At 43.4% G+C, this 27,964-nt stretch overlaps 1 protein-coding gene across 2 annotated transcripts in view; it reads right to left on the bottom strand.

The window, feature by feature from the left end:
- Positions 1-27,288, bottom strand: part of LOC144115252 (heterogeneous nuclear ribonucleoprotein F-like) — a 40,613-nt gene extending 13,325 nt beyond the window's left edge. The window contains exons 1-7 of one of the 2 annotated variants that reach the window (XM_077649550.1): positions 27,150-27,288; positions 24,526-24,631; positions 21,892-22,047; positions 18,664-18,807; positions 17,838-17,976; positions 4,283-4,458; positions 1,026-1,058 (exon numbers count right to left, since the gene is read on the bottom strand). In XM_077649550.1, the coding sequence (XP_077505676.1) occupies positions 1,026-1,058; positions 4,283-4,458; positions 17,838-17,976; positions 18,664-18,807; positions 21,892-22,047; positions 24,526-24,625 (748 nt within the window). In that variant the 5' untranslated portion in view covers positions 24,626-24,631; positions 27,150-27,288. Of the gene's footprint in view, positions 1-1,025; positions 1,059-4,282; positions 4,459-17,837; positions 17,977-18,663; positions 18,808-21,891; positions 22,048-24,525; positions 24,632-26,688; positions 26,839-27,149 lie in introns of those variants that run through there. The other variant, XM_077649551.1, reaches the window with a different exon arrangement.
- Positions 27,289-27,964: the final 676 nt, after the last annotated feature.

Genomic DNA, 27,964 nt, shown 5'->3' with positions numbered 1-27,964 from the left:
AACAGTGTGAAATGAGAAGTTTCACTCAGCATTCTGTTCAACAAGCAGTGGGTTGGCAGAAATATGAAAATGGCTCGTACTATGCTTTTATCAGTTCAACCACATACATGGTAGTTAACAAGAGAATAGAGAGTATATGTATGGCTCATTTACAAAACAAAGTGTAATGCACTTATTGCAATCATCACACAAGCACAAAATAAAAATCAACAAAGCAATGAGCAAATTGGTGGACAGTGACCGCTCAGCTACTGCCCAATTTTCGGAGGTTTATTGTGGCTACTGTGGCTAGGAAATGCCTTCGATATGTACGTGCACAGGAGCTTAAAGGTGACGCCCATGGATCGCGATTGAGGCCGCGGGTTATCATCACCATCGTCAACTTTTTCCTCCTCTGTGAGTTCCCGCTATTCATATCGCTATCAACACCAGCTCCAGCTTTCTATGGCTGTCAAAGGCACGGGGATAGTGGTAGCAGGGTAGTTCACTGTAGTCCTGGCTTTCGTGTGCTGCCGCGAAGCGTTGCAATTTTAGCATGATGGGCAAGCACCTTAACAGCTACACGGCTGGTAGTTTGCTCGTGGCAAGTGTGCAGCGGGCAGGAAATTTGACACGGACAAGAAGTGTGTCTGACAATGGTGCAACCAACAAATGCATTGAGGAACACAAGCTGCAAAAAGTGCACTTTCCCAGGCAAGCCATGCAAGTTTCCCGAACTGGAAGAAGAGCTGCTCTGCTATGTGATGGAAGTGCGGAACAACGGCTACGTGTTGACAACGGACACGCTGTGCAACTTCTTATGGGAGGAGCACGCACCAGAGCACAGCACCAGCTTGGAGTCAGAAGACTCCAAGCAAACATGTGTAGCCAGGCAAACATGCCACCTTACGTTCATTACTATGTGACTTCAAGTACACAGGTCAAAAGCAGTCTCACCGCAAAGACCATTCACCAAAAAAAAAAAAAAGAAAAAGAAAAGAAAATGTAGGTAGACATGGGTCCACAGCGTGCAATAGGACACTCACCAAATTCTCCATAGCCATCCTCTTCCACAAAACCTGCCAAGAATGAATAAGGTAAAAAATCAGTCAACAAAATAACTGGGCATGCACACTTCTACAATACCAAGTGGAAGAAAACAAAATTTCACCATAAAGACAAGCCCTGAAAAGGAGTCATCTAATGTCTGGATCGCCATACTACCATATTTACACGATTGCAAGTTGACCCCCCCTCCCTCCAATAACGCATGTCGGGGGTGGGGGTGGGGGGGGGGATTAGGAGAAAGGAGGGGCATGCCTGTGGGTACATTCCAGAACGAAAATGTATTAAATGCTGGAATACTCGACCACACTTGCGTCATCGTCCTAACTAGCACTGCCATCGCCCTTGTTGCTACAGTCCCACAGCATGTCGTTCTAACATCGTCATCCAGCGAAATCCGCCACTTCGCAAACCATAGCACGTTTGTGATGGAAGACTGGTTTATGGGGGTTTATTGTCCCAAAGCGACTCGGGCTATGAGGGATGCTGTAGTGAAGGTCTCTGGAAATTTGGACCAGCTGGGGTTCTTTAATGTGCACTGACATCGCACAGTACACGGGCCTCTAGAATTTCGCCTCCATCAAAATTCGACCGCCGCGGCCGGAATCAAACCTGCGTCTTTCGGGCCAGCAGCCGAGCGCCATAGCCCCTCAGTCACCGCGGCGGCTCCATTTGTGATGGAAGAGTGCAGAACGAAGAGACAGGACAGGAGACAGGCACTGTATGAATAACTAACATGCCCAAGTTGCTGCCCTGGCACAGAACGTTGCCATCCTGTGAAATCCTGCACTTTGCAAACAACCACACCAAGAGATTGCGTGGAACAGCTGAAAATTTTGCCTCGCTGCAGCCGCCACACCTGTATCACCCGTTCCGTGACGTCGAAATTGCGGCTCGACACAGTTGTTCATTTCTTCGGCTTAAAGAATGACAGTACTCCTGAATATATACTATTGCAACACTAAGTGTGTCCACCGTAAAATGCTCCTCTGGGCTAAATCACTCGCTTTATCGAACTGGAAATGGCTGGAGAGATAGCATACAACAGTCTTTTTCAATACCAAGTTTGGATCATGTACTTTCCTGATTTGATCAGAATTGTAAATCTTTGTCGTCTACAGCATAGTGACCTCCCAATAACAAGCAGCTTTCGCATAGTGCACATTTAGCATTGCAACAGTCTGTAGCCGTGAACGAGCGCCGGAAGCTTATCGGACCCAGAGCATAAAGACGATTGACAAAGCCATACATTAAAAACTGGTAAAATGTGGCCAGCGGTCGTCTAATGCGTTAAACGGAGCCAAAGAGAAACTGCGCATGAGTGGCATCAGCTCTTCCATCAGCTACTGACACTTCCCGGAAGCACTGCCCTCACGAGTGGCCGTGCTACCATGATTGGAACAGCGGCCGTTCCATCAACTACTGATACTCCCTTAAGCGCTGAGTGCGGGTTGGAATTTTAAAAAATTCTTCCGAAAAAGTGCACAGAATAGCCGAACGCTACTGGGTAGACCCCAAGAGAAAACAAAATTGCAACTATGCTGTAGCATCCCTGATATCTCGTTTGTCTCGCCTTTATATATAGTGCCATGCTTTGGTTTCTATTTTAAGTCAATACCCCCACTTTGCATTATCAAATTAAAAAAAAAAAAATAATGGTCGATTTGCGTAGCTAGGCCAAATGCAAATTAGGTGCGGTAGCAGTTCGGCTGTCCCTTCGGTTCCAAAGTTCAGATCCAGTGTTTACAGATGGCAGTTGTTCGGATAGCGATAATGATTTCACTCCATTCACTGATCCCTGGGAGTCTGCCTACCACTGCCCTTCTATGGCAGGTGCTGCCATCGGTGGGACTTCGGTTGCTTTGGTTGGGTTGTGACCCAGGTTGGCCTTCCTGAGCAGCCTCTCACAATTTATTGAGCTGCTGACTTACACGGTGGGCAGGTTGCACATATATATATATACCTGGGCAGGTTTCCCATCACACGGTGGGCAGCTGAGCAGCCTGCCACAAAGCTGGCTTTGGACAGAGACAGACAAACACACAACGGCTAAATGCGGGGAATGGCCATTGTAAGTGCTAGCACACTAAATATAGGTCTTCTTACAATCATGTAAATACGGTAATTTTTGAATGAACCCACCCTACAAACATGACACAGTAGAACCCTGCTATAGTAAACTCAGATATAATAAAGTGAAACTGCAGTCCGATTTGACCTTCCATAGATGACTGCACAATTTTTTTTTCGTCTATAGTAAAGAAATCTTTGTAAATAAATGGCTCTTAGTAAAGAGCGTCTGGCCACGGCGACGAACTTCCCGCAGAACGATGACATTGTGAAACACTCGCAGTCTAAGGCATCTCAGAGTGAAAGACGTAATGGCGTAAATGCGAGGCCTACGTTCGGAGGCAAATGGATACTGAAGACAATAAAACTGCACTCTGATGTCTTGACCACCATGGTCGTGAGGTAGAGAAGAAAGCCAACATTAGGAAGGTCGCCGGGATGTGAGGCAAAGTGCCGGGCACACAGCAAAAAAAAAAAAGTTAAGCTGGCTATGAACGTGGAAAGAAGGAGTAGGCCGCTAAGAAAAGAAAGACGGCAAAAGTGCAGTGAGGAGCAGGGAAGGGAACAAAAGGGAAAACAGTCACAGCACTGGGCAGCACTAAGTATAAGACAGTGGCAGCAAGAAGCGAAGGCGCAGTGGCACCGAGTGGATGGTTTTACAGCACTTGATTTTGTGGCCGGAATTTTTTAATTACTGCCTCCTAAATGACACTGAAGCCAAGGAAGATGACTGCGTGTTCACGCAAAGCTTTGGTACTCATACGAGATTAAAACCTCATTAAATTGTGTAAATGCGGTACTTTGAAAATAAATAATTATCGCACAAACGGAAGATAGGGGAGATATGAGCATGATGGAAGGCATTTCCAAGTGTTTCTTTTCTAAATAACACCGTGTTTAGCAATCAGCCAGGTGGTTACCAGACAGCATTTTCAGAGCCACGCCATCACCAACAAATGGTATAGTAAAGACACTGATATATAAAAAATTTGCTGGTCCAAGTGACTTTACTATTGAGGGGTTCTACACTATTGGCATTCTTGCACAAAAAGCATCAAAAGATAAAGAATGCACAGTGTTTCTCATTTTTCCCTAATACATAACTACAAAAGCCACGCACAACACCCGTCTCAGAAAGAGGCCATCCAGTGGTTACAGAAGCACTCACCACGAAAGTTGCGACTCCCGCGGCCAATGCCATAGCGTGAGGGACCACCTCCAAATCGATCAGCTCGGTCATAGGGGCCGGGCCTGGCAGTGCCCATTGGGCGCATCATCTTGGGCATACCCATGCCAACTGCTGCACGAATTTCCTGCAGGCTGCTTTTGAAGATTTCTATGTACCTACAGGAGGACAAATATGGGTTGGCCACAAAACCAAGCCAAGGCACTGGCATGAGCAGCCATTCCAGCTCTTCATAACTCCTTTAGAGAAGCTCAAAGACCACAAGTCCAAAAGATCACAACTGCGTTAAATGCAATGAAAAAAAAAAAAAAAAGACACTGATGTAAGAATATGAAGCAAGACTGCTAGCAAAGTACACTTCATTGCTGTTACGTCAGAAAAAAACAGGTAGGCACAAAGGATGTGGCTGACATTGCACCTCTGTAGTAAAAGTATACAATGGAGCAGATCAATAAATTAGGGACCTCCTCCACTAAGCTGAACCGAAATATCGCATGATGCATTTCAGCAAGACTGTCACCACGAAACTGAACAGACACCAATGGCCCAGGCATGGCAGAGGTATGCCAATGTACAGACAAAGGTCAAACAAAGTGACCATAATATCTTATGTCTCCAAGACCACCACCTCCTCGAGCTCATTCAAGTTAAAGGTCAAGCTATGCAAAGTTTTTCTTTCTTACAAACAAAAAAACTGAGAAGACTGGTGGATGGAGCAACTTTGCAGGTTTTCAGACTAAGAAATGTTCCTTCCTCTACTTGCTCACACAATTCAGCTTAAAGGCAATGTATGCCCATTTTGATAACCAAGCAATAATTTTATGCAGCAATTTCCAAAAAAGAAAATTACAAAGCATAACTGTATCCAAACCTTTCTCAATATTTATACTGCTGTAACAAAAATGCATAAAACTGGAGACCGATGGGCCAGGCACCTGCCAAGCACCTGTCTCTAGAAACTTACTCCAACTCGAAACAAAACTAGGGTATATTTAGTGGTTTCAACTAACCATGAAATTCACCATTTAAGCTTTTTGTGCCCCTGATGTACAGCAGATGTGTTATTGGCACTTTCAGAGTGCATTTCAAGCTTTTCACCACATGACCTCGCAAAGCATGACAATAATAAATGTTTCAATTCTATTATTTAAATTGCCAATTTACTTCTTACAGTCAACACCATTAAGCAATTGCTCTGCTAGCTGCACTGATTCTATAGACAATGTACAGAGCTAGTAAAAACCAAAGAAGCTGCCTTAGCTTGAGGACTTAAGTTTTTTGGGTGCCATGCCATAAATTTGGATACCTAGTTTTGTATTTGCATATCCATAGGCCCTTCTGTATACCAACCAGAAGAGCCATGTTTCCAGTTGTGAAAAATAGGAAACAGCAAGAAATGATGCCAGGTTGTTCTTTAATACATGACTGATGGTTGCCATCTTACTGAATGCCCAGTTGAAGTGCCACTTGTTACATTTTCAAACTGCGATTAAAGGAAACTATTCCCAACATATAAAAAGTTGGAAGAGTGCCCATGTAATAGGTGCATAACAGAAATGAATGTATGACCATAACATAAGGTTCTGAAGGAAAAATAATTAAGCATAGATCATTAATGATGCCCAGCCAGACAGTTTAAGTAGAATGCACAGAGCATGACTATATTTTCTAAGTCACTCCTGCTGCCTATTCGCTTCCTTGACAAAAGTTTTGGACAAGTGCGCTGGAGCACCGACATCATTAAAGGAAAAACGCTGAAGCCAAATAAGGTGCAACTAATGCAATGAACTGCCAGAGCAAGAAAAACTGACCACAGTGCCTAGTGTATTAGCGATTTTGCAAGGAGGAAAACCAAAAAGAAACAAATGACACTGCATAGAAAATTACTACCCTACTTTTCTTAGATTTACAACAGCAAACAGCAACTACTACCTTGGTTTAAAAATCAACAACAGATCTCAAAAGCATTAAAGAGATACTGTGCTGTAATGAAGTAAAGTAAGCATCACCATTTATGGACAGCAACCGCATTAGACAATATACACAGTTAAGCTATGATGCAGTTAGTGGGCCTATCTCTACAATCAGTGGCATGAAAAAAACTATCAACAATTACAGCACTCCCTAATGTGACATTTGAGTGCAGCTTGACTTTGCAATATACTGAGACAGAAAACCCAGATAACACCCAAGCTGCCAGTAAGAGTACAAGCGTTGTTGCTTTGTTGCATAAAGCCTGTAAACTATAACTAACGAATGCTCCTCAGTGGTGTACAGCGGCACAGTGCAACCCTTGTCTGGTTGTGGCGTCCTCTCCCGTACTTGCTGCTCCTTGCGAGAACGCACTGCAACGTGCTTGTCTTATCGCTTTAAGGAGGTAGGAGGGTCTTAAAAATTGTTTTTTATTTGTCAACACATCTTGCTGAAACTTAGCATGCAGGTATGTCACACAATGTTGGTTTAGAATACACATTTAGATTTCAAACATGTCACCTAGAAGGAGATATATGGCAAAACAAGATATCTTAATTAGGCCATTTCTTAGGGCCTTCATGGTGATTTCTCAATTAAAAAAAGCCTTTTCAACAATAAGGAGACATTATTAGCAAAGGCCCACCACACAGCCTAAAGCTAACAAAATGCCTATACAGTCAGTGTGATGATAAAATGTTGGAAAGGAAAAAAAAAACAATGTGGCAGTAATTAGCCCCCACTTTACATAATTGCTAATATGACATGTTGAAACAAAAAGGAAAGCTTTAAGATGTGCGGTGGACCTTTGGAAATGAATAATTTTTAACGAAAAGTATGACAAAGCAAGAATTGGCCCAATGGGGATGTTATTTTGCCATACATTTCTTTACAGGTGAGATATTTGAAATCTGAGTGCATATTTGAAATCAGCATTCTATGATACACCTGGACGTCAAGTTTCAGCAAGTTATGTTGACAATTTAAATCAAATTTTTAAGACCCTCATCCCCCCTTAAGGAGGAAAGCTGAAGCCACAAAGGATGCGTCTTTGTTCGGAACAGGCAGAGAGGCACGTGGACTGCACATTCAGAGCAGCGAGTGCCTGTTACCATGGTAAACAGTGGGGACTACACAAATGGTTCCCATAGGTGCCGATGTATGTGCTGGTTGATGGGTCGACTGATTTATGGCTGGCTCAAGTTGCGACTAGCAGTTTTGTGGTAGGTCTTACACTGATTCGAACACAATCAGCCATGCAACACAGTCACTTATGCGCAGGTGGTTGCAGCACACGTTCTAAACATGACGGCGATCTGTACACGCATTTAGGAAGCCATTACGCGACAGCCAGCGCAAACTGAGCGTGACCCTTCTCACCTGACCCGACCCCCCCCCCCCCCCCCCCTTCCGTACCCTCCTCCTTCACTCTCCACCCTAAGCTTTTGCCATTCTCTCTTCCAACGCTACCTTCTCCTCTGCCTTTTCATTCTCACCCTCGCTTCATTATCGCTCCTTTCATCCTTCGCCGTGCTCTTCCCCTTGTTACAGCTGCGCCGTTACGTCACCACAGACGATGCAGAAGCCAGGAATGGGTACCCAAGAGCTGTATTCTAAAACTGTGCTCAAGGTGCAAAGCTCCCAAGGTGTTCAATACATATGCACAATTCTTAATGTGCATGCAACAGTAATTTTTAGTACACTGCACTAAAAATGCCTGCCACTCCGCTGCAGTGAACTTAAATATAAGCAAACGATGAGAGAACTACACAGCTCATAAACCAGACTGCTTGCCAAACCATGCAATGATAAGAAGAAAGCCATAGGATTCTGGAAGAGTATTTGTTGAGTCTGACAGAGTTCAAAAGACGGTGATATAATTCCTGTGGTGACGCCTCAGCTAACAAGCTTTGATCTAGCTCTGGCCAGACATCAGGGAGAAGCACGGCATTGTTTATGTCCAACATGTTTGAAATGAGCATGTCAGCACTATCAAAGAAAACGCTGAGATCAATGCCTTGCTAACCTAGGAATATTTCTAGTCTATATATATTTCTACAAGTGGACAACTGCAGTGCAGATCAATACTAATTTGGATGAAATTTACGGGATCTAAGCACTAGTGCTGAAGACCATTCTCAGATTAATGAATTCATATGGGGGCAGAAATGCGCTCAAGGTGAAGCACTCACTGGATGCTTTGGCTACAGTTAAAGGCACTTCTTTTGACATTATGGGAAAAATCCATGGTACTGAAGTACCACCAAATGAAGGTGGGCAAGACTAGTGATGCTGTAGGCATCTCAAATGAAGGAGTACATTGTGTACGAGATCGGCGCCGTAAATGCTGAGTCAACCAAAACTGCATATGAACGAACAATTCTGTGCATTACTTGGCAGTGTCTGGCAGAAAAACTAGTTCAAATACTAAAGAAAGTTTGGCGTCACCTTCAGGCCCCAGTGACAGGTTAAGTGGAGGAATGCTGCTTCAAATCAATGACAAGTTTCCTTTTCTATCCACTTCTGCTATTGCTGCAATGCTGTAGTGGTATCCCTGCTGCTCACTCAAAGCAAAGCATATGAGGCACACAGACAACACATGACAATCAATTGCAGAGGTTTGCTCACACAACATTTTCCAATGCCATCATTAAGGCTAGAATAAAAATCTGCAAATTGCTAGACAGAAGCTTGCCTCTGCTAAGTTCAATGATCACCCATTTTTTAAAAATTATTTTCACTCTATTTCCATGGCTCTTTGGTTCGCCGCGAACGCCTGTTAGGCCTTCGAGTAAGAACTACTATTTATTTATAGTTGTCCTTGAACTTATTTGTATGAGTGGGAGTCCGCATCTTACGTTTTGCTTAAAACGTCACTGTGTGGCAGCAGGGGACCCAAACTAAGCATGATATCTACAGCAGAACTGCGCTGTTATTTTCCACACTACTGCGTTTTCATAAGCCAGTCCCGTCCAAGCTCCCATAGAAACCCATGCAATACAGACTCTGCTGTCGCAACTGTGGCAGTTTTTCCTCATGCTACATTGCGAATGGCACTTCACGATAGCGGTTCACCCTGTACTGGCATTATGACAGTTTACTTTAAGTGCGCACGAAACTGTGACGACACACCGTCCAAAGCAGGACTTTGGACTCCATCGGCGTGTTGCATCCACACCAGTGACAATCACAGTTATGGACGGCTGTGAATCTTGTTGTGGCTGTTGGTGCACTTCCGCCACACCACTATGGTGTGAGTGTGAATGACTGATGGGTGCAAAAACGAAACTATGCCATGAGAGGCTCCACGTAGGCAGCGCCTATAAGATGCAGTTGCGTGTATACTCAGAAGCATGTTGCCATAACTCCTTGTCGCCTGCAGCTTAAAAATGCAACCGCTGTGTTCCTAATAGACAAGGATTGTGCAGGATTAAAGCAGCTGCCGCGAAAACAGCACAGATGCACGCATAGTGCCGGAACTTTGTCCACTTAGCGCGCTTGCCCTCTTCGCCGCTGCCTTCCTTCCACAGAGGCACCGTAGGGCATTTAGCACATTCTGTGCATGCGAACAACCGCAAGAACCATTAAGGCCTTGCAAATTCCAGAGAAGCATGTTGCCCTTACTAGAAGTTATAAAACAAAAAGAGAAAAAAAGAAATTGCAGACAACTGTGTAAATTTCTTTCACATGCACTTCCTGGCTGGTACGTTTTTTTTTCCCCGCGGTACTGCAAAAACCTAACAGCGGCATTCTACTGTATTAGCTTGATCAGTGTTGAGATTGCTCATATGCAAAGCATTTCATGCAGGTTATTTCTTGCTTTGGCATTCACAAAAATAATTTACTTCTGTGTGCAGATATCTCTTTACTCAACAGTCATTGAAAAGACTTTACTGAGCATTTTGTAAGTGGAACGCAGACATCCCTGGCATTTTAATTCCACTGTTTTCATGAATGTTGTGCTTTACACTGTATAACACCCAACATTGAGGAAGCACCCCAAGCCACAAAATAGCATGTTCTATAATGCCCCAAGTGTTGCCTTTGCAAACACTAATAGCCACAAATCAGAAAAGCATTATCACTCAGAGTACAGTAAAAGCTCGTTAATTCGAACTCGGAGGGGACCGGAAAATTGTTTGAATCAAAGTTCGAATTATCCAATTGGCGCTAGAATGAGCGGTTACAGTGCCCCGCCCCGTGGGCAGAACCCGAAGCAGTCACATCTATACTCGTTATTGCGAGCTAGGCGCTACTACACGTTTGTGGTGGGCATATTCTGAGAATTAAATTCATCTGGTCCTAATGGCAAATGAAATAAACTGATCGGTCAGTTATGCGCCAGAAACAAGTACTGGAATGCATTCGCGTAAGCAGTGAGCTTTAGTGCTATTTATGCTCCAAAACGTTTATTTACGGGGAAGGGTTTCTTCTGCCGATACTCCATCAGCATCGTCTGCTGCTTGCCCAAAGCTCCTGCCCAATGTCAGAGTTCTCACTGACAGAGAAGTGGCGTGCTGCAACATCGAGCGCCGACGCTACTACATGTGCACTTGGCGGTGGCACAGTCTCGTCGCCGCCGTCAGACTCATCACTGTCGGCTATTCTCACTGCACATGAGCCCTGCGACGTCTGCTGGGAGCATGCAGCCTCAATTATATCGGCGTCACTCAAGCGCTCCGTCTCCACGCTGCTGTCTACGTAGCTCACGCTCGCGGCACCAATAAAAGCAGTCATCGCCCGAACCGGCATACTACTTTGTTCACACCACATGTTCGCAGTCTAGCGACCGCGGCACAACGAAAACCTGGAACGGCTCGCGCCAAAGCATCAGCGGCGTGGGCGAGTGCTCCAGCAGCGAAAACCTGCCACGACATGCACCGGAACGCAGGCTCCGTGAGCCTCGTGCACTCGGCCTTTTCTTTTTTTTCCATTGTCTTACATCCCTGGTAAATTTGCAGCGTGTTTTACTCGCTATAGGTGAACTTCTATCTACGGGGAGTGGTGTCAGCCAGTGGCTCTTAGTTCGAACTAACCATAGCAGATGCCGACTCGTTCGAATTATCGGGAGTTTTCCCCCACTGAAATACACAGGGCTGTGCCGGGACCCAGGCGTCAGTTCGAATTAACCGTAAGTTCGAATTAACGAATTTTTCCTGTATACAACCAGTTCTCATGGGTACTTGATTTAAAACATTTTCTCTCTTAAACCCCCACTTTTTTTTAGGCAAAATTTGCACATTTCTGACCCTTGAAAGCCAACTCAATGTGGGATCAGATCACACTAGATCTGCTGCCTTTTTACCAGCAAAACCTGGCCAAGCATACTAAGGAATGGCACACTACTTTCTTGTGCAAACTTTTAAAGGTGATTCAGAGACATCAATGATTCATAGAGATTGCTTCATTTACTTTCAAGACTGTTTTACAGCCGACTACCAAGTCTTTCTTAAAACTGCACGCTGCCATAGATATGTACAAGAGAATCCCAAAATGCAAATTGTAAAAAGTAGCATTTCTCCATTGCAACACTTACTCATAACTTATATTTTCAACAAATAAGAGCTCAGCAATAACAAACTGTTGTCTACACGATGGGATTCTCTTGTATCTGTTACAAATGCCAGTGGTATATGAAAACGCAGCTTTGAGCAAAACACTTCGCATATCTGATAACATGTCATGCAAAGACACCAAGAAAGCTGTGCAGCACTGACAGTGCCAGAATTGGAAAACTCGGCAACCAAAGCAACAGCATCACTCAGCACATAATTCCATCATCTTTTGCAATAAATGTTTTTTACTGTTGAAAGCTGAAATGTTTGCATTAGACTTCGAAGATATTTGCTTAGATTATGCTGCTCTAGTTGAGATGCGAAGCATTTGGTAACACACAGTACACCAGTCTGCTAACAACAAAGAATATGGACTTGAAAATGGTGAAGTCAGACAATGATAACGCATAAAAAAGAATTTCTGAAATTGGGTGCAAATTTTCTTGCAATGAGAAACAAATATGCAATTAAGCAGCCAGGCAATAGACAGCCATGAGAAGAAATCTCCGAGCTGTGTGGTAAGAAATGCTGTCAGATAATCCATCCATGTGTCTACTTGCACACAAAAATAAATAGTATAGCCAAAGGATCTTCCTAAAACAATGCCTTGGAAACCTTGTAAAATCGCTCAATACGTACTTACTGCCAAGCTGCAGGCCACCTAGAATATGTTACTTATATAGAGTAATATAGAGGTGCCTGGAGTGCAAGCATAACAAAAAGGAATTCATAAGCACCATTTGGTAATGTGACCAGAGCACACTTTTGATGTGAAAGCAGTTAAAGCAGCTGTCCCTGCTGGGCCTGAACTGCTTGAGAAATTGGCTCCTACTATACTGCACCATTTCACATATAAAACAGTAACAAGATAAACCTCTAGACTGTTGATGTTATTTTTCAAATAAAGAGGTACCCAAACCAACATAAATGACCACAATGGACCATTACTAATCACGCAAAAACTGCCACAGTAATAGCTTGACAATTCAATCCATGTTAAGAAAGTCGAGCTCCTAGGATCACGTACAGCCATCATAATTGCAGACAAATTTCAGCATGCATCAGTTATTTTGAACTAGCACTGCAGGTTGCCATGATGTGGAGGAATGGTGGCATAAGAGCCTTGGAAGACCTGCTAGGACTATCGCGAAACCAGCATGACAAGAAATGATATAAAGAGCAAAACTAACATATAACTAAGAAAAACTAGCAGAATATGCCATTGCTGTGGCCATCGTCAAAACCACTGCCAGGTTGTCTGAACATGGAGGAAGTAACGCCAGAGGCCCATTGCCCTTGCAACGCCGGTCATCACATGCAAAACAAACAGCTGCACTGTCAATTAGCCAGTATCTTCGCCATTTGTTTCTGTGTGCATTGTGCCATTGCATGCTGCTGTGGCAGCAGCACTGGCAAGGAAGTAAAAAGCGGAAGACTGGCAACAAAAGTGGAGATACCGAACGCCCCCCAAGAACGATGCTTCACATTGAGATGTGATGGACAAATAGATGTGAAAAGCACCTATGCCCCGTAAACAAAGAATGAATACATCACTGAAACATTTGACAACGAAGTTTCACATTAAAGGAAAGAAAATAAAGTACGAACTGCAGCTCGCCCAACCCTTGAAGCACTACAGTGACTACTCCTTCGCATGAAACACAGCTCCCTACGCGTGGATTACCGATGTGTAAACAGGTGGGCAGGTTAACCTTAAGCACCTATTTATTTTACACTTTGGAAAGCTAAAACACAAGATTAGAAAGCAGGCACAATTTGACTCTCAATAGCATACATTGCAAAGAAGCTGCCACTGACGAAAACATGATGGATGGACAGCTGTGAATGCATCACTACGTATGATACAAGCAAATATTCAGCCCATATGAGATGGCACTCTTCAAAGAACTGTTGGATAAGACAACTTCAAAGCCGAGCCTTGAACCAAGCCACCATTCCTCTTACTAACATGGTGGGCACATAGCATTTGCCGCTTCTGGTTACAGGAAAGGGACAAAAGCCAAAGCAAGGCATGGATGTTGAGTAAAGGCTTGTGCAAATAGTGGCTTTTGGTCTGAAGCAAACCATCAGAAATTGGGAAGAGTTGAACTTCACACTAAGCGTGCCTATTTATGGGATGTGGGAACTAAAATAGACTCGTGATAATTCAAACTCCAAAAATTCGCATTTTCGGTTAACTCAAACAAATTTCAAAAATTTGGTGAGCTGGCTATACTTTCCATACCAAGACGAAGCGCAAAACAGACAGCACACTAGGAAGGAAGACGAGACATGCGCAACTTGCAACAGTTGCAAGTTGCGCATGTCTCGTCTTTCTTCCTAGTGTTGACTGTCTTGCACTTCTGTCTTTGCATGAAGCCACGCACCCACTAGCTCCTCAGCATGTATTACTTGACTATATTTTCAATGCATTTTAAAGCCATTTAATTTGTATTGCATTTCACTTAAACTTTTTGTCACGCTCCAATGTTCCCGACATAGTAAAAAGTGGAGGCCTAGGTCAGATACGTCAGGTTTTGCAGCGCCGAGAGAGTTGAAAATTCAGCTCCTCCAATCTGTTAATGTGGACGCAGTCCTAAAGGGGGCCGTATCGAGGTCCGATCAGCACTCCAAGCAATCAGAGGCACCCCCGTTGTGGCGTAGTTTTGTGTTCTGAGCTTCACTACTAGCCCACAGCGGAGACTACTGACTGCGTATCAGCAAGCCCAACCCAGCTGTGAACAGTTTTGGACACCGACTGCTGTGTTGCTGAACTATTTCCTTTTTATAAGGGCAAATGTGCACTCCCCTCGTTTCCGTCAGCAATGTCCTGTGTGCTGAAAATGCGTACTCATCACGAGCTGCCCGCAATTTGTGTGGTTTTGCTGTATTTGGAAACCAGTGCATTATAGATGGAGTTTTTGTACCATAGTAACAGTTGAGAGACTGCTGTTTGAGTAAACATATCAGTGCCTTTCACCCATATTATGAAATTAATGCCATATTTGGAATCGGCAAACAAATATACATGTTCCTCACAGAATAACAATTAAGACTTCCTGAATAAGAACATTCTACAAGGTCTTCTTGCACCATTAAAGGCCGCTGAAGGCAAACTGAAGTTTGCCTGTATTGATAGGTTGACTCATTACAATGACAAAGATGCTAATTTAACAACAACAAAAAGAGCTTTTGTAATCTGGAAAAGGCCAAAACAAAGGTGTCTCCATGACTGGCCTATTTCGCAAGTAAACTGCCAAGCGTGGACAGTTGTAAGGGTACGGATCACTGAGGTTGCACTGGCATTAAATTTACAATGCTCACAGACAGTAGTACCCTGTGGAGTGCGTCCCGTAAGCCATGTGTGGCCAAGGGACTGAGAAGATACCAGACGACTCTTCTACATCGAATTCGCACGGCCTCAGCTCGCACTCCTGCCTGGATGCATAATACCGGCATAGCATCGTCTCCGCTATGTTCTTTATGTGGTGTGTGCAGGGATATCGAACATTATATCATGTACTGCCCAGAGTACAACGCGGAAAGGTATGTGATGTTCGCTTCCTTCAAGAAGACAGGAACCCTTCACAGTACAGTTCAGGACATTGTCTACCCGAGTGGCAAAGAGACATGCAGAAGGGAGGCTGCATGCCTTCTTTTGACAATGATCTTGTTTCTAAATGGTGACAGCAGGAACGGACTATGGCCTACTGTGATTGAATGTGTGCGTAGATGGTGTCTTTTGGAGTGGACTACGTTATACTGCGAGTGAATGTGTGTATGGATTGTGGCACTACAATGGACTATGTTCTACTGTGACTGAATATGTGCACAGATGGTGACTGCGGGAGAAGAATGTGTGCTATTATAAGAGACTGTGCGCATAGCAGGGTAGATGCGACAGGTTTTAGGACATTATTAACATAGAAGGCACGCTACGGTGGAGCAATTGCCGGCAGAATAAGCAAGGCTAACCCCACCTATAGCATTCAACACCTCAACTCAACTCCTTTTTAGTGTAGACGCCACGTGCCTGAACCAGCAAGAAAAGTTCTATATAAAATTTTCCGACTAAACGAGTCTTTTGCCGATGGACAAACACCAACAGCCATCCAATCGATTTTTACTGAGACCAAAATTTGATGAAGTTGTTGTCAGCAGGATAAAACCCCTGCTAATCTCGATAATAAGGCAGCTGTATTTGCAACCACATACTATATTTCCTTCAGATATACGAAAAAAAGAAAAGAAAAACAAACTGCACAGCCAGAATTCGCCTTGGTGAGAAAACCGCATTTGGCATTCAATGTTAAATGTGCCGACTTCAAATACAGTGATGAGCAATATTCAAGCGCAGCCAAAACAAAACTGTACGGATGTCTTATATGTGAAATGTACAGCATTCAAGCCAATAAAGAGCCACGAAAGCAATAAGGCATAGCATCACCATTGTCAGGTCAATATCAGTTGTCAGCTTTATCTAGAACAAAACATTAGGCTAACCCACATCTTACTTCCTCCGACAAGTAACAGGTTAGTACACAGCAGACTTTGTAAATGCTGCGAGTCAGCTTTGTATTAAAACTCGAACAAAAAGTTATCTTATAACTTACAAGATACATATAAGGAGAAGAAATGCAACTGATGCATCCTCATGCTTAAAATGAAAGCAGCTTCAATATGATTAAAACAAAAATGAACACAGATACTCGAGCGCTGCTTGCCCGATACAATCTCAAAAACGAACATAGATACCAGAGTGCTGCTTGCCAAATAGCGAATCAGAAATAGCAGGGGAAGTACAAAGAGTACACTCTACAAGAATTGCACCTTTAGCTTGCAGAAATGCACTCTGAACAGGACAGAGCTATGCAGAAGGGGCACTACAAATAGCTTTTGAAGTCTGCAACAGCTGGCTACAGTGCTGCATTTCAATCAGGCTTCAAATAAAAGTTCAATCTCAGTGCTGAAGCTTAATGGTTATTCAAGGCTTTTACTCATACCTTTTGAGTGACAAGTTCTGCTTCAGAAATGCACTTTTTGTACAGAGACACATGCTAACATAAAATTATATCACACTGCAAGAAAACTAGGCTATATTCTAAGCTGGCAGCTTACAGATGTCATGCGCAATTGCATAACAAGGCGAGGGTTATTTTAACCACATAGATACAAGTATTACAAACACAAGGGTTGGTCAGCGAACCTTTAAAATTAGCAGAGGATATTTTAGCTGCTTATTTAACAGGAATCGCAAGCAGTGTTCCTATTAAATGCTGGAAATATTGCGTTCCTCCAACAAGATTAACCTCCTATCGGACATTTTTTTCTTGGTCTTTCAGAACCAGTGCTGCCTCCTGTCGGGAAAAAAAAAAAATGATTTGGACAACCCATACTCGCCTTAAACCAGACAAAGTGCCAGAAAGCACATAACAAGCTGGACTCGTCAGAAGCCAGATATGATAGCTGGCTTATGAGGACGAGCCTAAATGGTCCAAGCCCGATAGGGGGTTAAGATTAATATAGCACAAAGCCTACCTGCTTATTTCTTACTTTTATTACATGGGATAAAAAATTCTCGAGCCCCAGAAACTGATTACAAATGCAAGATCTACCTCCATGTACATCTGAATGCTGCTTTAGAACAAAAGATGGTTACGAGAAACACGAATATCATTCATGGTCATCAGTGAGGAATACAAGCATTGATATAAATAACACTACAGCACAATGACTCCACATATCTCAACATTCAACAGGACGCCTTAAACAGAAATGCACATAATGCAGAGCTCTGCCATATCCAGTGTACAATCACAGCAAGCAACACTCAGGATGAAAGTCATCAGGAGGAAATCTGCACCTCTACTCTAGCAGGCCACAGCACAGAGGTGAAAAATAACTGGCATGGTATGAGAAACACCACAGAATTCGCACAGGAGACACGACAAAAATGAAGAGAGAAATGGAGGCCCAAACGAGTTGACCGCCTGGTAGCACTCTGCTCCCACCTGTGCCCAATTTTTTCCTTGTGTTTCCCCATCGCCTTTTCAGCTATATCCCGTGTGGCAAACTGCACAAAAGCTTCCCCCGTGCTCCGCCCCTGGTAGTCGGTAGGAAGTGTAATCCCATTGGGGACAATCTCCAACCCTTCAATAAGGCCCAGAATAGGAGAAAAACACAGTCACTCTTTCTGCTTTTGCTGCACAAAGAGGCACACTAACGCATCAACAAAACCAACGCACTCCAAAATGCCTGCAATAACTAGCGAGGCTGCCATGCAATAACCCTAACATACCCTGCCGTGGCTACATTGCAAGCAAAATTTCTCCTTACAACACTGCGCAAAAAAGAACTGCCACGTCATTCTTTACTTGCTCCACGTAAAAGGCAAACAGCACTGCCCTCACAAAATAGCTAATGACTGGCTACAAATGCAGGACTTTTATTAGGCATAAATATTTCTTTAGTACAAACTATCCAGCAACTGAGCAGATAAGCTTTCCACCATAATGCTGCCAAGTTCTGCGGAACATGCAACACATCAAAAAGAACCCTCTCTTATAAACAGCCACATCTATTTACCTAATTCTGTCTGCTCATTGAAAAACACCGCTTCCTTATCTGTCTGCTCATTCGAAAGACCGCCTCCTTAGTAGACACAATTCATGCCTTTGCTCAAAATCATGTCAATGTGCTGAAGCAGCCGTGTATTTTCGAGATCCTGCCTTCTGACCCTTTATTCACTTACTGCTCCAGTGATGATGCAGGCCAATCACAATCACTGCCTCAGTAACATCCTCACAAGCGTAAGTGCTCAATAAAGAAGGAACTTACCTGAAAAGAACTGTGCAATTTCTTCCTTGGAGCACCCAAAGGGTAAACCTCTCAACCTAACGCAGCCATCATTAAGAGAGTCCTGTTGGTGTGCTCCACTGCGCTTCACCACCCAATCCATTTCACTGCGCTTTGATTTAAACACTGTCAAGAAACAAAACAGACTTCAGCCAACCATTCACCAATGTTACTCGCATAAGTGAAACAATGCAACACATATGTTTAGCAGCAGACTGCTGGCAACATGGACCTAACTTTATTATGACAATGGCTTTACTTATAATACCAATGCATGTGCAGGACAAAAACAACAGTAGAACCCAGATTTACCAAAGTCAACAGGAACCACAGAAGTTCGATGGTGAAAATGAAACCTCCACACATTTTTGGCGACTTCTCATGAATGCAGGATAGTTTTATATACAACCCCGGGACCCACAATATCATGTGCGAACTATAATACAATGCCGCAGCTCCAGATGCCCAACAGCAATCTGCACTCATCCTCCCTCCTGCCAACCGTGCAATTTTGTGTGACAATTCAACACAAGCTGATGCATAAACACTTTAGAATGATTCCACCATGAGGGAATATGGTTGACAAATCATGGACTGGTTTTTGCCCGTGGATTAGGCGTCATGTGACGCATTCATATACGTCTACTGATGTTTTTACCATTCATATTAACTACAACAATTCACTGGGAGTTTTCAGTTTAAACAAAGAAAGAAAAATTGAGATTACCGAATGACAAATTCATTTTTCAAAATTCAGTTTTAACCAAAAAAAGGTCAGTATTAGTCAGATGTACGCCATAACTTTATGGCTGTTCAAGTACTACTAACAATCGTTCACAAGAGAGAGAATTAGTGCAGAAGCCAGGAGCACGAGACAACAGGTTAGTTGAATTAAGTAGTGCAGCGGTACATTTTGAGGCCTGCCTCAGTTACTTTGCACAAATGCCACGTACAAACCGAGAGGCTTGTCAAATCTTGTGTACTAGACAGCGCCTTCTGCTCAGACTCATCACCTTATCAGAGCCCCTACTTAGTTAAGGAGTTTCCGCATGGCATGCATGCAAGGTAAATGACGATGTTTGTAATCATAACAAACCACTGCAAAACTTGAAGCCATGTACAAGCGTCACGAAAGTGTCACGTTCCATCTTCTTTGACGACTGAGCGGCAATTCCATCACTGCTTTCATCACGTGGGCTGCACGATTAGATCCGCTCTGGCTCCTTTTGGATTTCGGCCGCGATCACATTTTCTATCCAATCTGAAACTTTGTTCTTGTGAATCATTTGCTGCTTTCACAGTAGGTTCTGTGACTGAAGGAGTTGGCAGCGTGTCGCAAGCAACAAATACACTTGCACCTACCACAATCAGAGAAGGTATTTTGACATGGAGGCGACTAAACAGAAAGGCCTGGTTCCACTTCCCTAAGCGAGGCAAGTCTAATGTGTGACACCCTCTCGCTTTCGCATCCTCATTTTTTTCTCTCTTCTTTATTTTGAGTTTTCATGTCACAGTTTTCAGAAATAAACTTCTAAACATTCACGCTTCTGTGTTGCGTAATGATCACTTAACTTAGAAGCCGTTACTTTTGTTCTATAGCAACAGCATGTCACATTGCAACCACTACTCTAAACACGACTGTGTGAGTAATAACTAACTGTACACAAACTGCACTTCACTTTCTAACAAACAAGCCAAGATAAACTGAGTGAGTGAGGAATTATTAAAATTGTGCCAGCGCAAAGGCCTATTTATTGGACAGGGGAACCAGCATAAACTATACGCGACTTTCGAGTGCACACGGATGCCACATATATGACCGAAAAAAAAAATTGCATTCTGAAACAAACACCAAAAAAGTGCGTTGAATTTTCACAAAATAGAAAGCACCAAAAAGTCCAACCCTTACATACAATTAAGAGTAACCATCACGGAAACAAAAGAAACAATGAGCATGCCCCCCCCCCCCCCCCACCACCCCCCCCCACCCACCCCCCAATTCATAGGTTTTGTTTGTTATCATTTAAAGCACAGATACCAAAGGAGCTACACTTCCGGTATCCCTCTTGTTAATGGCTATTTGAGAGAGATGTAGCCGAGGGTATGCAGCCACAGCATTTGGCTTGCAATTCTCATAGCTGATGTCAGTCACACAAAGGACTTCCAAAGACAGTGTCATGCTGGGTAACATATTGCCTTAAAGAGACTCTGAAATGATTTCGATGGTCATATTCTAGTGCAACAGATCTGTACAGGTGGTCTTTGTGGGCATTCAAATCAAATTTAAAGCTCTTCGTGAAACCTATAATTTACAAATATATATTTTTTTAAATCGCTGCTCGTAGTAGCTCACAACCAAGCAGGGCAACACCTCACAGAGCGGCCCCTACCCCAAAGACATCATCGGGTGCTCTCAGGGAGCATAGGCAAGTGGCAGGATGGAGTATGGAGGGGTGCATCCCGGCCTGTTTTCTTTATTAGGGAAGGGCGAGGAGGAGCACCATTTTTAATTGCGGATATCTTTGGTGTCAACGAAGCTAGCTTAAAAAATTTTGCGGTGCGATGACGAGTGATGGAACATTGATTGTTCATGCGCTTTTCCTAACCCCAGTGTGCACCATTTCATGGTCCCTTTAAAGGACTACAGACACCTAATTTTTGGGGGTGTGCGAATATTGAAATTTTCAAATACGAATATGAAAAAAAAATGGCTTCAAATGTTGAATCGAATCTCTGTTCAGTACAAAAAAAATTTTCAGAAAATGATAAACAAACAAATGCTGTTGCCCTCATTTCTTTCAAAATGGTGTATGGTCTTTGCAACTAAAATAAACAAAACTAGACTGCCTCAGTAAGGTATAAAAAACATGATGTGCACAGAAATGTGTACTACTTGATTAGACAGCATAACAGTATCCAAACTATAATGAGGCCATGCAAAACAAAATCCATAAAATAAGACATTTAGTGACAAAAATTAAATGATGACTAGTAAAACCTCATTCATTAAGAGTTCAAGGGACTGGAAGAAGTGCCCGGTTCAACCGAAGGCTTCGGTTTATAAACCACGGGGTGATCCACGTACAGTAACGCCATTTGAAAGCAGAAAACATGCGAGCAAAACAAGCAAAAATTTGGCGTCTATACTCCTTTAAGTAGCTCTGAGCATGAAGTGACAACGACAAATTACAATAAACCAAAACAGCTCACCTTCAATGTACCTGTGGCCAATATGTTCATTGTGACGTTGCAAGCCAATTTCCACGTCTTGTTCACTCTCGAGCTCAATATATGCTTCACCACTAGGCCTGCCTTCTCTTGAAAGCGTCATGTGCACACCATTAATGCCTCCTTTGATGTGACACTCTGGAGGAAGAGCAATCACCATGCTGAATGAGCGCGATGCAACATCCCCAGAACATAGAACACAAGCAGGAGTACAAGCAATGACCATCTACAGAAATTTTCATACTGAACATAAATAACCACATGGATGGTCAGCATATGAAATGTGATGGGTGCCATGCAACATCACCGCTTTATGTTTACCACTACATCATTCAAATCAGCATGTCAGACAAGTACATGGTTCTTAACTCTTTCCTTACTACACGCACTGAGTACCGTTAGGGCGCTAACGATTTCAGAACCTTCCGCGTCGCTTACGGGCACGCTGTGCGTCTGGCTTCCAGTCAAAGAACCGAAGTTTCGTTTCTGATGTAGTTCTCTTTTTCCCGCAAGATTGCATTTTTTTAGCACGCTGTGAAGACGCGGTACCATGCCCATTGCCCGCAAACGATGACTTCGTCGCTTGACTTTGGAATATTCCATGTTGGATCATGTTGGATACGGGCACGCAAGATCATCTGGCTTGTGATCAGACAAAAAATTTTGTTTTTGATGTTCCTTTTCGTCACCGAAAGGCGGCATTTTTTTAACACTCTAAAGACACGGTAGGATCAAAGTCGCTTGGCAGCCTCCGCATGTGCGATGAGCGCTCTCAAGCGTTGGAAATCTCAGGTCCCTGCTTTGTCTATGATTGATTTTATCAATGACCCAAGCAGCAGCGAGTCTGAAGATACTGTCTTTTTGTTGAGATTTAGTTCTGACATTGGAGAGAATGGAAACCAGCCTGGAATACAGGCAGCCGCGCTGCGGTGCCCTACTATGGTGTTTACAGTTTTTTTTTGCAGCAAGAATACTATTCAAGATAGAGGTTTCGTTTTTTTTCACAGATAGTGGTCAATTGGTCAATAGAATACCAAACATTTTGCATATCTCAGAAAATTCTGGACATTTTTTTCCGGTTTAGATACAAGCATGTCTTTACAAGTTTTGTTCAATTTTTTCCTAAAACCGTGTTTTTGGCAAATAGAATATTCTGTTGCAAAGCCTATTTTGTTATTTAGTCTTATATGCCTAAAAAGCACATTCATTTCACTTTGTTTTCATAAATAGCATTAAATTTTAAATGCAATAGTTTTTGAAGAAAAAAAGCTACTGAAACCCCCCAAAAAAACTAATTTTCCCAACCAGCATGGCAGCCATAATCAACCCAAGACCTGTAACTCATTTATTTTTTTCATTTTGTATACCATAAAAGCTTCATTTTTTGTGCAACTCACACCTTTGTCATCAGAACGTAGCAATCTACTAATATAAAATGACTAATTACTTTCCAGTGTCCATTTAATAATCAAGAATAACTACACTAAACACAAATACTTTGCTTTTAAGGAATGTAGCAATGATACAAAAATGATGCATATTTTTGGCAACAGAGCTCAGTGGTGATAGTTGTCCACTTCCATATCACTAATAAAAATAAAGTGCATGAGGGTACTGATACGAGATAGTTGGTTTAACGAAGTAACAGAACAGTGCAGAGGACTAAGGAAGGAGACGTAAGCTCTCTGAAAATAAATGGTTGGTTGGTTAATGGGGTTTAACGTCCCAAAGCGACTCAGGTTATGAGGGATGCCGTAGTGAAGGGCTCTGGAAATTTCGACCAGAAAATAAAGTGATGCAGAGCCAGCTGTTGATACACACAAGCAAGCTGCAAGTTCTTAAAAGAGTAGATGCTAATCATCAATTACTCCCTTATTACAAATCTACTTCACCTCGGGGGATTCCTCTAAACATTTGACGTTTCCAGTTGGTGATCAATTTGCTCTTGCACTACCATAAGCTGGCATCCTCGTTAGCCCAGCTGGTAGAACAACTGCCCCTGTGAAGCGGTGGTCCTGAGTTTGAACCCCAGACTTCTTCAACTATAAAGTTTCTCTGGAAGCTGTATACCTTTCCCTTGTAGCCATATGGGTGCACTTGGGTGGATAATAATGAGTACTTACTCTCTTATTACAAATCTATGCCACATTGGGGGGGATTCCCCTAAACATTCGACCAAAATTCTCTCCATGCCACGCATTCGTCGCACCGATTCTATTTCATAGTTTGGCGTAGTCCAGGGTAGACATAGCAGCGCTTGGACAATGCTGCATATGTATGATAGAAGAGCTACAGTAAAGCTTAGTGTATTTAGCTGTCTCTCACAAGACCACCACCTCAAGAATATTTATTGCCTAGTTACGTCGCTGCTTACAGTCACGTACAACCGAAGCAACGGTCAAGTTTAATTTGTCCAAGACAATCTGTTACTGCAGCACGGTGCCGGAACCTTCAGAATAGATATTTTGCAGCCCATCAGAGGCGAGTGCCGGCAGAATATCACCACAGCTATTCCCCGGCTAAACAGGCACCGCCTTAAATTTCTGCAGAGTAGAAGGAACAGTCCGACATCTTTAGATGGACTACTAGTTACACAAGCAGAAAGCAGGCACTTACCCTTTGAAGTGAAGAAATTCAAAATTTCCTCTTTGGTAGTTGACCATGGAAGGCCCCGAATGCGCAGCACAAATCCTTCATCATCCACAGGAGCTGCCATATTGTCCTGCAAGAAACAGGTAGGTTCTGCATGTATCCGAGATCCTACTGTCATGGCCACTGTCAATGCCAGACCCTACTGTCATGAAAAGTGGCCGTCAATTCAGAGCTGTTATTGTCTGGCTTTGAACATTAAATTTGTCTAAATTCCCTTTCTCAATCTTAGTTTGATGTACTTGAGGAGCAACTCATTTGTAATTCCCTTGCTCTACTCGATTACATTTTTTTGTAACTGTTTTAACTGGGTTCATTGCCCTCATATATATATATATATATATATATATATATATATATATATATATATACACACACACACACACACCCACACAGTACAATCTCGATAAACCGAAGTCGGTTAAATGGAACCAATGCTTAAATGGAACAAACGCCTCGCAGTTGGTTGGGTTTGTATTAAGGCAATGTAATAAAAATCTCGTTAATCGGAATAAAAATTTTCTGACCACCGTATAAACGGAACCGAAAATAGGCTCGAAACCGCAACTTGAAGTGAACGTGCAACCCCATCGCAGTACGCATCACTGACCCCCTTCCCCCCACTTTTTCGATTTCCATCTTTGGACGTTTCCGGTTTTCTCGCACACTGCAACCGCATTGCTCGCTTTCAGTCACGGTGTGCTTGCAGTTGTGTTCAGCTAGGCTTAAGCCTTACATCCGCTGTTGAGCGTCGTCTGCGACATTTCGTCGCGAAGTCAGCATCCGATGGCAGTGCAGAAGAGACCTCACAATGCCCTTACGTTAGAAAGAAGGTGGAGATAATCAACGACTTCGAGAGTGGTCACTTCACAAAAACAGCACTTGCGACGAACTACGCTGTCCTTAAGAGCAGCCTCACGAGGATACTTCAGGACAAGGATAAGCTGCGGCAGGCTTTAGGGACATCACGCTTTGGCCCTCAAAGAAAACGACTGCGGGCGGCCAACCACGAAGATCTGGAGAAGTGCCTGGTGGTTTGGCTGCGGTGAGCCCGCAGTGAAAACATTCCGATCAGCGGGCCACTCATTCATGCGCGAGCAGAATTTGTTCTGTAGCTCGGCATCGAAGGTTTCTCGAGCAGCGAACGGTGGTTGACGAGATTTAAAGATCGGAATAGCATAGTGTGTCGTGCCGTTTCAGGGGAGCCTGCCACTACAGACACGCCAAATTCTGCAAAAGTGAGCAGTCTGTCTAGTATGAGTGGCGCCATCCAAAGAAAACGGTTGCGAGAGCTAAAACAAGCAAACATAGTCCTTTTTCACAAGCCAATAAACTGCAGTGCCCACTGATTTTCACGGAATAAGTGGACTATTGACATTTTTTTAAAAATTTCAGTAGTGCTTTGAAAAAAAAAAAAACGTTCACTGCTTACTGCTTTTGTGCAATAAAAGTTTGTGCCCATAGTGCACCGTTCTCTTTATTATCTAGATTTTGCATTTGAGATCCGCTTCCGCGGAGACTGCCAACTGCGTGCACACCTGCCTCGTCGGGACCAAGCAGCGCGGAACGGATTGCGAAATCCTGAACCTTCTCTCTCTAAACGAAACTCCTGATAAACGGAACATATTTCCCCGGTCCCTTGAGGTTCCGTTTAACGAGTCCACTATTATTCACACACACACACACACACACACACACACACACACACACATATATATATATATATATATATATATATATATATATATATATATATATATATATACATAACGTAAAGCATATAATCTGCTTTACGTTTTTTTTTTGTTCTATGTATACGTCACCCTCAACTCCCTAAAGACCCTGTAAAGGGTCCTTAGGGGTTCAATAAATGATGAGAACCAATGAAACACGACACAGAAGCACATTCTAGCCGAAAAATGAAAGGCCATCGACCCAAGCTGCTCATCACTTTCCTTCGATGTTACCAAACCCCGAGCAAAGCAGTACCGAACACCTGCACGCCAGGAGAAGCACGATCAATCGCGTGCACAATGTAGCGCGCGCGCACGGCACACACACGAACGCGCGCGCACGCCCAGGCGAACAAATGCGTTTACCGCGCAAAAACTAAACTCTTCAGCGTCTTACCGTGTCCATGGGCACCACGGAACAAGAAAGAGTACGCAGGAGTCTTAAAACAGATTGGTACGCGCTCACCGTCAGCCTAGTCATCGACGCGAACGCCGGCAGAGGCAGTCGACGCTGTCGCCATTTATGCCGATTGTATCGTGAACAAAGACGTGACGCTACAAAGATTACGCAACATACCCAGCCGTGAAATGTCGCAAAACCCTGACACTACGACGGACTACAGAATCCACACTGATAAAAACGCGCCCACACCACCGGCGAACGGATCGAGAATTCAGAGCATGCATTAAGTCAGATGTGGTAGGCCTAACGCACGCCGGCTGGTGCGCAACACTCCAATGCTTGCTACTTGAAGAGAGGAATGACACTTCAAGAAGCATGCACACAATCGAAATCAAGCTCGGATGTCTAGACACAGTGAACGACCAGCAAGCAAAACAACATAAAAAAACACCTACGTTCGACAACGGTGACTACAGCACGCTCAACTAACGCTGCGCTCAACCAACACAGACTACAGCCGCTACAGCCACTGCAACGCAGATACAGATGTGCGGTCCGCTAACGACGGTAACAGCCACTACCCACTGCCACCGCCACCGTCAAGCTTCTCATGCCTACAGAGTGTAGTAGATAAAGGCAGGTTAGTGGAGCAACGGAAGCCCCGCGCAAGAGCGAAAAGCTAAAATCTCGGACTGACGCGCGGCGGCGCTGCTGCCGCCTTGGCGCTTGGCGCTCCCATGGACCGGCCGAATGCGCCGCGGTGGGTGCTGGCCTATGCTGACTTGTTTACGTGGGAAGCGCGCGCATTCTCTCTGTGTCGACTAAGAAAACCAAGTCAAAAATTGTTTCTCCCGTTGTTGTAAACATGAGCAAAATAATATGAATTTTGCTTCAAAACTATTTCTTTCTGGCACCGTTCTTAAAGATGTGCATAATGAATATGGGTCATCAATGCCACACGAAACCTCCTAGACCAACAGCGGCCACCGCCGATTCTCTTGAAAAAAATTGTGCTAGTTAGCGATTAGGTGAATAGACTTCGCATAAAATATTTCTCTCAATTTTGTTTGCTCACATGAGCGCTCTTTGTAGTTTCCGCAAAGAAGCAAAAGTTGGTTGAAGCTAAACATATTAAAATCAAACGTGAAACAGGATACAATAACAAATCTTATTTTAGAGTATTTCACTTGCGCTGTTTTTTTAATTTGATTTTGTTAATGAAGCCATGAAAGAATTTTTCGCGTTTTCTTGGTTCAGTAAAAACGCAAGA

Source organism: Amblyomma americanum, chromosome 1 (genome assembly GCF_052857255.1).
Source record: "Amblyomma americanum isolate KBUSLIRL-KWMA chromosome 1, ASM5285725v1, whole genome shotgun sequence".
Classification (NCBI taxonomy): domain Eukaryota; kingdom Metazoa; phylum Arthropoda; class Arachnida; order Ixodida; family Ixodidae; genus Amblyomma; species Amblyomma americanum.
Note: the sequence above shows the minus strand (reverse complement) of the source record. Positions and strands in the feature narration are given on the sequence as shown.